The sequence below is a fragment of the Echinococcus granulosus genome (assembly GCF_000524195.1).
Source record: "Echinococcus granulosus chromosome Unknown EG_S00037, whole genome shotgun sequence".
Lineage (NCBI taxonomy): Eukaryota > Metazoa > Platyhelminthes > Cestoda > Cyclophyllidea > Taeniidae > Echinococcus > Echinococcus granulosus.
Window position 1 is genome coordinate 107773 of NW_020170417.1, and position 10736 is coordinate 118508.

The 10736-nt window shown below is 42.3% G+C and overlaps 2 protein-coding genes across 2 annotated transcripts; one reads left to right on the forward strand and one right to left on the reverse strand. All coding sequences in view use genetic code 11, as the record gives it.

The window, feature by feature from the left end:
- Window positions 1-926: 926 nt before the first annotated feature.
- Window positions 927-2733, reverse strand: EGR_05216 (RuvB-like 2; the record flags this gene model as incomplete). Its single annotated transcript, XM_024494465.1, has 8 exons — window positions 927-952; window positions 1021-1162; window positions 1230-1479; window positions 1549-1667; window positions 1705-2017; window positions 2057-2230; window positions 2263-2648; window positions 2725-2733. 8 exons carry the CDS (start codon window positions 2731-2733, stop codon window positions 927-929), a joined length of 1419 nt encoding a protein of 472 aa, XP_024351086.1.
- Window positions 2734-4210: 1477 nt separating this feature from the next.
- Window positions 4211-10576, forward strand: EGR_05217 (Lysine-specific demethylase 5A; the record flags this gene model as incomplete). Its single annotated transcript, XM_024494466.1, has 6 exons — window positions 4211-4360; window positions 4400-4852; window positions 4892-5017; window positions 6566-6850; window positions 9395-9630; window positions 10537-10576. The coding sequence occupies 6 exons, from the start codon at window positions 4211-4213 to the stop codon at window positions 10574-10576; spliced, it is 1290 nt and encodes a 429-aa protein (XP_024351087.1).
- Window positions 10577-10736: the final 160 nt, after the last annotated feature.

Consider the following 10736-nt stretch of genomic DNA (forward strand, 5'->3'; position numbering starts at 1 on the left):
CAAAACGACTGTGAGTATACCGTGGATGCGCATCACTTTCTTGTTACTAGGCGGAACGATAGCCAAATTCTGCTAGTATACCTGGACTTAGAGAATTAGTGAAATCCCAAGTACCAGATGGTAGACTAATTATCGTGGTTCCTGCCTAGGCGATTGGGGGATCCTTGATTTTCCCTGCCTACGGCAACCCACGCTACTAGTCGCTCAACCCTACTGCAGATGGGGAGAGAAAGGGCTTTTTGGTTTTTATAGTCTAAAATTCCTTCGCCGTTATGCACAGCATATGCACGTAATACACCGTACACCCTCAGGACAGACACCCACAGCGTAGCTCGTGACACACTTTACTAAAGTCAAATGATAAAATGAAACAGATCCGCCGGGAGCAGTACGCCTCACGTCAATGCGAATAGATTGAAGAAGGCCAAACTGCTCGTCTAGTTGCATCGAAATAAACCAAGAATACAGCTAAAATTACTCAAGCACACTTCTCTCAAAACCTCCTTTGGTTTGCGTTGAGGTACCGCCAAGACTGATAGAGAAATCAAACACCTGTTCACCATACCAATACTCTTTACGTGCCTCCCCGATACTTTACAGCCCGATATTAACTAAAATATAGTTAATGAACAGCTCAATAAGAGCTAAACATAGCCTAAACTAGGGTGAATAAATCCGTATCTATCAAACTCGTTATCGAAAAGCAGTGGTTGCAGTTAACATTGAACTAATATATTAAAGGATGTGCTCGTAAACACAGTAAATGATTATCAGAAAATCTCAACAAGACAATCCGACTAGAAATTACGATTTAAAAATCTCAAACAATCACTTATAAAATTGTATTACTAAATATTTGTAGTGAGTTACAACAAAGTCGAATACTGACGTAAAATTTGTGCCGAATGAAGGGCGGAGGAGAAAGCTTATGCCGTACTATTCACTGCATCACCTACAAACAATAAAAGTGGCACTAATGTCTACTTAAATATATTCAAGTAGAGAATAACAATAACCTACCTGCGGGTTGTACAGCCTCTGAAGAGTGTTGATCGTTAAACATGAACTCATCCTGGTACTCCTTCAAGAAGAGTGTCGAACGCGCTTCGTCCATAAAGAGTTGGTACACCTTACGAATATCATCTTTATTCACCTCAATACCCTAAAATGCGGTGAATTCATGAGTAAGGTGGTCCAATGATAGCCGCAAAACCAGAAACTCAGCGAACCTTACGACGCCGGCAGACAAGACTGGCTGTGGTAATAAGCTGGATAGCGTAGCGCAGGGACGTCTGCATCCCGATCCGTGTGAGCACCACGAGGGCGTCCTCGGCAATGTCGACATCCTCCTCCTCACATCGAATCTTCAAGATGGCTTGGATCTCCTTTTCATCGTAGGTCTCCGTGCGCACTATCAGTAAACGATCCAGCAAATCGATTGGGATGCCGTGCGGACTCTTGTAATTGGTCCCGCGAATCCTACAAGGATTGCATTCAAAACGAAAAATCATCAGATTAAAGATGCGTAAACCATGGACATTAGCTCACGTCGTGATTCCACGATTTGTGGCCATTATGAGGATAGGAGCCATATCGGATTCGAGAGCTCGATTGAGGAATGAAAAGCACTCAATGTCAAGCATGTGAACTTCATCAATAAAGAGGACCTAGATTCAGTTTGGGGTAAGAAAGCGTTCTACTTACACCCGGGACAATATCAGCTTTACCCTCCTCGCGCCACTCCACAACCTTGGCGTTAATCTGATCCCGTACCTCCGATTTGATTTCTCCAGTGTCACCACTGAAAAGAGCTAGAAAACCTTGTGTACGGCTGTTGATTACATCTATTTCGTGAAGGGTGACGGTGTGGACAACTTCTTTTCGTTTCTGCAGTTCGCCTTCAGGACACTGGACAAATTTTGTCTGCATTCCAGTGGCATCAAAATCTCGAGCCCGTGCAAAGGAGCGACCCAATTTTGTAATTTTACCAGAGGGCTTGTCAATTGTGATAACATCACTGTACGTGTGCACATAAGAGAAGTGCTGCACAACCTACCCGGCTTGAATCTTCTCCTTTACGATGCAATCAATCATCTTTTGACCTAAGTCATACACTGTCTCCATTTCGGTTGTTTTAATGCTTAATTTGCCAACCTTAGCACCAGTTCCAGTCGCAGGACGATCGATCATGATTTCGACAACCTCACCTTCAATGATTTCAGCTTCTTCTCTTAACGACAGTGAACCTGATGCGAGTCTTACTTAATACGGATTCCGATTGACTTGCGAAAAGCCTGTGTAAGTGCTTCAGTCTTACTCATCTCCAGAGAGTAAATTTCACTTCCTGCCATTGCAGTGAACGGTGTGTCACGTCCAAGAGCCTGTGCCAAACCCATGGCAATAGCAGTCTTGCCAGTACCAGGTGGACCAGCAAGAAGAATAGCACGACCTGCAATTTTACCCTCACGGATCATTCCAAGAATGATACCAGCAGCTCTGCGGGCTTTCAACTGGCCTACCATGCCTTGGGAGACCTGTCGAGCATCCAATTCATCGTTAAGGCCAAGACCACGTATGTGTGAATGGGCACCAATGCGCTCAATTCGTGTAATGTCACGAGTCGCTGCCTCTTGAAGACTTTTCTGCAACTAAAAGAGAAAAAATAACGCAGCACTTAAACAAAAAATAAACAAGCGTAAACGGCGTTGCTAAGATAATACGCACACCGGCCATGATTTGAAATATCCACTTCGAGGTGAGGCGGGCAACTTCAATCACATGACAGATAAAAACAAATGCGCAGTAAAAATGCGCGTAACAAGCAGAATTTAAAAAACTAGTTTATTGTACTTTTTTGTATGTTAGTTACTTTATTTACTTTTAACGAGAAACCATGGGTCTCCTCTTTCCTGCCCCTTGTACACTTGGAACACCCAGGCTGGTTCGATTTCGACACGTTTATTGGGGCAAGTAAATAAGGAAAACCAGCAGAGAGTTCAGGGAATGTGGATGCGTAACCGCTATCCGTCTTGTAGGACGTTAACTCTCGTCACCATGTTTGATTCCTATTCCCGCCTCTCCTCTGAAAAACATTAAAACAACATAAGCATTACAAAAATTTTTAGCATGCTCATTTTATTAACCTTTTGCTGAAAATGTATAAGCTATTTTATGAGAGCTGCATGCAGGAATTTTAAAGACCAAATATTCGCCTTAGCTCCAGCTCCTTACAAGCTTGACGCATTTGCTTGTTCATTGATACTATTTCGCTTACGCAAACAGAACGCCCAAACGATCCGATCCATGTTATAGGCATACAGGATTTTAATATAGGCTTCTTCAAGGTCACAAAGTTGATTAAAGCTGATTTCTTGGTCTTTTGTGTATGCCTACCTTTGATTAGTACTAGAGGGCATCTCAGTAAGTCTTGCTATTTTAAGTAATCATCCTGACGTAATTCCGGATCTATTAAGTTTTCCTAGAAAATGCATCCTAGGAATGTAAATATTGCTGAACTTCACGGCATAAGTATGGTAGATTTGTCGCTGCTGGGTTTTTCTTGCTTGGAATTCTCCTGATGCCGCTGCTATTCCCTCCTGTTTAGCGATTCTCTTTTAAAAGTATGATAAGTTGCGACTCTCACTGGGCTTTTTAGCGAGAACCAACCCCTAAATAGTTCTAAATTCCTGTTCTCTTAGTTCGCAAGTGTTTTCTCACCTTAAATTTTATTTTTAACAATTTATTATGAGCATTGAATAGCCCATCCCTGGGGTAGGTTCATCATAGCTGAAATTTCCTAGCATGGAGAATACCGCGAATTCGCTTTCACTCGCTTATGACATACAATACCGTAATGAATGATCATACACCACTAATTGATTTATTTACGCTTCTTTAACCTTTGTTTTCCTTTGGGCCAATATCATCCTCTGTCATTGTAAACGGAATCACACTTCACGACATTTACTTCGAATTTGTTGATCATAGGTGGGTGAATTCCTCAGAGTTAGTGGGTTTTACACTGGTGTTCTAGTTCGTCCGTGCTTGTGAATGGCCTTTCGAGGTCGCATCTGCATAATGAGTGCTTTAAGGCAACCATTTAAATACTTATTTTTACTACTTTGCTTTACTACTTATTTTGTTTGACTTTTAGAGGCTTATTCAGCCTAGTCTGGTCTACTATTGTGCATTTATTCCTTCATTATCTTCAATGTGCGAAGCAACTTTCAAATTTACTCCACCCCCCGAAGCACCCGTTTTCCGTCCGACTCTCAAGGAGTTCGAAGATCCCTTACTCTATCTAGACAAAATCCGTCCCATAGGCATAAAAACCGGCATTTGTAAAATCATCCCTCCTAAGGTACTGCCAATCGTTTTTGCAATTCATCTCTCGTTCTAGGGTTGGAATCCTCCATTTGCTGTGGATGTGAACTCTTTTCGTTTTACCCCAAGGATCCAGAGGCTTTACGAGCTCGAAGCGCACTCGCGTCTTAAGCTGGATTTCATTGGCAAGCTCTACCAGTTTTTTCGTCTTCAAGGCATGGAGAAACTTAAAATCCCCAATATTGGAGGCAAATATCTCGATATCTACTGGCTCCAAAAACATGTGATAAACGCTGGGGGTTACGCGAAGGTGAACTCAGCCAAACTCTGGCCCCAAATGGCCGAGCGTTTGGGCTACCCAGGCGGGAAGTTTGCTATGGCTATGAAGACAAACTACGAGAAACTCCTCCTTAAATACGAGCTCATGATCACTGCTCACTCCACTTCTGGTGAAAGTGGAAAACGACCTGCGGATCCGGGCAGTGTAAAATCTGTTCCCACTAAAAGGACTCGACTACATGCCCAGGAGGTAAATTTGTCTTTATTGATGGACTTTTACTCCCTGTAGGATGATACGAAAATCGATTATACGGCTAGCAAGGAGCTAAAAAACCTCCAATTTTTCGGCGCAGGACCTAAAACTGTAGTGCCGATTGGAGAAATCGCTGTTCCAGCAAAAGCTAAACAAGAAAATGTAGGTCGAGTGCTGGCTTTTTATGTGGTGCAGTTGCATTTATTCTTTCGTGGAGACGATCAGATTTAGTCAGCATATTTTAGCTCATTTGATTGGTTTTTTCTAAACAGTTGCTCTAACTTAAACAAAATGTTTAAGAACTTGGCTTAATTTGATGCTTCTTGTTACATATTTCGTCCGTAATCGCATCGTTGGAAAGTCGATCCGATGTATTGATACATATTTATCTTTTTAATTTTGATGTGTGGCTAGTTTGCTAACTATAGAGTGTTGCATCTCCTTCGCCCCGTTAAGAATTGCCTTGCCTGTGTTTACTTGAACGTGATGTATGTATTTTTCCAGTTATAAACTGGCAATTTAAATACCAAAATCGCACTCCGTATTGGCCAATGAAATGGTCTCTAATACGAAAATAGTGAGGAAATTTAAAGGATCCTTGTGATTGATATTAGTAATTGAACAGACGCCCTCCCTAAAATAGAGTCGCTGCAGACTTGCCCAACATATTCTGATTTACACGAAATAGCATTTAAAACATCCTCATTGCTCTAGAAAATTAATGGACTGTCCGCTCATAGTCACAGTAGTCATGATTTGTCCATTAAGGATAGGCGGAGTGCTATAGTTGCAGAATATTCAACACAATAAAGATGTGGCCGCGACGACGGGTATTTGCTGGTTAATGTTACCAAAGCAAAAAAACCGTTTTAGACGTTTGAGTTTGTACTCTTGCACAGTGAAAAGGTTACGCGCTTTGTTTTGTCAAACGTACACTTTGGGAGGATCCTTTGTGTTGGCTACTTTAACGGATTTCTGTCCTCCTCCTTCTCAACAATTTCAAAATTTGGCAAGTTAATTTTATTTGAAAATGGGGCAAGTGTCGCGGCAGTCTTTGCAACTGCAAAATTTGGAAGAAAAGTCGCTAGATGTGGAACTTGATAAATTCATCCTTATGAGTTGCAACTGATACATTAGAAATAGAGGCCTTTAAATTCTCTGACCGCGGTAAATCTCGTGGGGCTCATCCGCCATGTACTTTGTTGATAAACCTGATTTAAAATATTTAGGAGACATCGTTTGTGGCTAGGACATTGTTCTAAAACGAGTCAGTCACTTCGAAATTATTTAGTAAACTAAACGGCGTGAAGTAGCTCCTTGGACTTCCATCTTGATTTCACTCCTCTCGAATCCATCGCCATTTCTGTTACTCTTCAGCCATCCTCCCTAGCTGACTTACGGTCTTACTGGCACTATGGTGCCAGGTCTTCATATTTTTCCTGCTGATCATGCCTTTTCACATAATTATTTCAATGCTCGTTTCGCTCCGTTACTGGTTGCAATCCAGATGTAGAGAACATCTGGTGTTGTTTTCTTGCTTGTTCTTTATACTCATTCATCCAAAGCTGATGCTTTTCAGCATTAGAAACCAACCTGTTCATCTGGACAAACAATCTTCCCAGAAGGCATACCCAAGACATCATATCTGATGCACTCAGGAAGAGTGGTTACAAACAGCCCCTGTGGATTGTTTTTTTATTGTTCCCGCAGAGCGGCGAGTACCTCTGTCGAGTATGTGATATGGGTAACAACGAGGCGTTCTTGTTGATCTGCTCCACGTCGTCATGCCAGGCTTGCTATCACACCTACTGCCTCACACCACCACTGGCGGGAGTGCCGCACTACCAGTGGAAGTGTCCTGAGTGTGTCCGCACGATCTGCTCCCGCCCGATGGATTCCTTCGGCTTTCCTCAGTCGTCTAAGTCCTACACTCTCTACGAATTCGGCATCCGTGCTGACGCCTTCAAAGCTAAGTACTTCAGAAGGGAGCCCAGTGTACGTTTTCAAGCTATTTTGGATGAGTATATACTTCTAGACTCTCCTTCCCACTGGTTTTCTGTAGTCTTTTAATCTGATTTGAGAGGATATCATGGCTTTCAACCCAAGCTCAAAAATGGCTGTTTTTTCCTGATTCATAAAATTGATGGTATTTTTAAATCTCATCCTTTATATTTACGTTCAATAAAACTTCTGGGTTACTAAAAGTTGAGGCGTTTTTGGCGTAGCTTGTTTCAATGACTTGTAAAATGTGATCGTTTACACACCATAAGGCAAGGGTGTGCGTCAGTCTGTCGTTAGTACACCGTCGTAGGCTCTACCCTTTTCCGGCCATTTGAATGCCTCTACTAAGTAAGTTCAACTCAGTTGGGAAGATGTAGGAATCTCTTGTAGAAGGGTCGGACAGCAGAGCATATCGGTTAAAAATGTGGTTCTGATAGAAGCCACCAAATGTTTGTATACTACGTTCGGAGAGATCCGCTATATGTTATGGACTGCAGTGTTAATTATTTGAATGAATGGGCTGTTGACACAAGCCTAGGGATTTTTTCTGCTCTTTGTCACTTTTGACTGCCCAACTGTCTCGCCTCTTACGCTGTTGCCATTTTTGCTCGGGAGGAGAAGTATACACTGCCACTCAATGATCATTTCGAGGTGAAAAGTTTGTGAAATGCAATCCGTACCATGCGGGTGGAATAATTGTGTCTTTTGGTCGTTTCGCTAACAACGCCAACTTATCCGGTCCCGATCTGCTTGTGGGCATAGCTTATTCTGTCACTTCTTTTCGGTCCTGAATGTGGTTTACATCCGTACGCTTAGTTTAAAGGCGAGTACATTGTCTCTCACTTTATTTTCCCCTTCCGTGGACGCAGTTTTTATCCCATTTGAAATGGTACGGAGAATTTTGGAGCAATTCGTCAGCTATTAATTTCATGCATAATCTCTTTCTGTGTACCTAAAAACATGAATTTTAGTCAAGTTTTCCTTGAGATCATTTGAATGCTCCGCAAACACCAGGCTGCAATGAAATCCAACCGCTTCCCACATAAAATCCTTACATGAGACCGCGTTGCAAGCAGTGGTTATCGTGTTCAATGTTCAAACACTCACGCATACACACACACTTGTGACATCGTCAGCATACGGTTAGTGGTATCATTGTGACGTGCCTAACTGCATTAGCGGCTTTGCACTCGGCTAAAGAGGTACCCTCCTGAACGGTGATATCAGCCCAATCTCACTTCAATACAATTTGGCAAATTTACTAGCTCTCCCCCTCCATTGGCACATCAGTAGTCGTTACTGAATTTCAAACACTATTTTAATTTGGAAACGGACTACTGTGTAGGGGTGTGTGTGTGACCTTTTAACCGACAATCTGGTTTTCCAGTAGCAATGGTAACGTTGGACGCTGTCACACACGCACATTCCTCATCTAGCTGTCCCTGTTTTTATGTGGCATGTCCGTAAGGAATGTTGAAGCAGGCAAAGGACTGGTTAAAAAAATATTTTTCCACTCCATTATCACTTATTAGGATTCGCAGCATTTCAAGTTAATCGAGGATATCTATCGGTCCATTAAAATGTCTTGTGTTTAGTTATTTGACTTTGTTATGAGTTGAACAGATAACAACTTTGTCTAAATCTCAAATTATCATTCGGCTCCTTCCTGTTCCCATTATCACCAATCAGCATTAAGTGAATTTTAAAGAATTTTTGGTCACTTGTTATAGCATTTCAATACCACTTCGTGATCACCCGTTTGAGCGTTTAAGTAACGCCGAGACTTTTGAGTTTCCGGAATGACACGTTTCAAGGAATCGAAGCAATAATTGTTTCTTAACGTGGTTTCCTGGCACATCTGCTCTCTTATCCCAACCTTGAACAAATTCCTGGAAATCCTAGATATGGGAAGAGTCGCCGGTACGCCTAAACTGTCCCAAGAAGCCCTGCCTCACTTCACATCTGTGACAAAAGCCAACTTGGTACCCATCGGGTGATAAGGTTTCTAAATGGGCGTTTTATCGTTCCTGTAGCAGAATTAACCCGATTTTCTGTTTCACAACATTTTACGCACTGATAGAACGCCCAGTCAGACAAATGTTCCACTTCCAGGCAGATGTCTGCGGAAATGGCTGTTGTGTTATAGACGGGGAACCATAAAGGCCTAACGGATCACTGAGGGATACCTGGCTGTCTTTTGAAACACTGGCGCCTTTCAAATGTCTTACTGCTGACTGTACTGTGCTTGAAGTATTCTGTACGAGTAGACATAGGAGAGTTTTTCTTCTGCTTCCATTTTCACAAGAACCCTCCATCATGGTCAGACATTGTTTCATGCCCGCGCAAAACCTGTCTTCATGATCAGCAGTCTGAACTGCACTGGTCCAAGCAGGGCATATACGTCAGGTTGTACCGTGAGTGTAAAACTTGACTTGAACACCGTTGTGTATTGATAATGCTCAGACAGACCGGTAACTAATTTCAAAGATCAGTAAAATTGACTAGTGTTTTTTGTGCGCCTATATCTTGCTTTGACAGTCTGTACCATGCTCAGAAGTCGAGCAGGAGTTCTGGCGCATCCTGCAGGAATATACAGAGGATGTGGTGGTGGAGTATGGCGCCGACGTCCACGCCAGTGACCAAGGCTCCGGATTCCCCACCGAAATCCAGCTAGCCCGCGCGCCGCACCTATTCACCTCTGCTGAGCAGAGGCGACAGGCCCTCGTCTACGCACAAAGCCCCTGGAACCTCAACAATCTTCCCATCTACGGCAAGTAGGTTTTTCACCCCACAATTTTCTTACGCATACGTGTGGAGCATGATTTGAAGATTTCAGATGATTGGACACGTAAAATCTCTACGAGAGATCTCTTATTGGTGCTTTGCAGCTATCAACTGCATTCTTTTAACGATCCATTCGTTAACTTCCGCATTCTTATCCTTTGATCCATTTTTGGATCACTGCGTGCTCCTTATCTGGCACCTACTGAGGTCCCTACCTCATCGAGGTGCTTTTGATTTTACCTCATTTGATGAACTGCAATGAATCATGCTTACCCTTGGTCGCCCAATCAGTCTATTTTTTCAGGCGTGTGCCTAGGGCTTTGTTTCGTTAAGCATTTTAATGCCTTTGATGCATTTGGAATGCTCTTTAACAATCCGCATATCCATGTTGATTTGATCTATTAAGAGTTGAGTGAACTACACTGGTTTGCCAAGGTGTCTGATCCGGAATTATTAGTTAATTTAACTTGTGGGGTACCCCTTAAGCCCATGTAACCTTATAAGGTAAGTCCTTGCTTTCCTTTTGAGTCGAGATTCTTTAAATTGACCAAAGTATGCATTGTTTCATACTTGAATACCTTAAAATTTTGCTTGACCGGTCTATAAGGAACGTAAAGTGCTGCTGTTGGGGTCTTGTTTATTATTCATTCACTTTTATTTAACATGATGAAAGGATTAATTAGTTAAAACCTTTGGTGTTTTTATCTTATTGATACCTTATAAAACCGCCCCTTATTGTTTGGTTTAGCAACCTGTCGCTTATGCTCCACTTGTAGCTCTTTCGACACTTCAGCGGAATCTTTTTTTGTACTTGGTGATACGAAGGTTTTGTGAACGCCTCGCATCTACTCTTTTGAGGTGTTTGAAGCTTTTGATCTAATCCGTTTCTTACCAAGATCTACTTCAGAGCCAAATCGGCCGCCACCACCACCATAGGTGCATTATTGTTCTAATACGACACCAACCGTTTATTTCTGTTTCATTTTCTTGTATTTAAATGCGTTACGTATATGTGGCTCGCGGGCTCAGGTAAGAAAACCGGGGCCATTTGGTCCATTTTATGAAACAGTTCGAGTAGATCGTGGTTATAATTTTG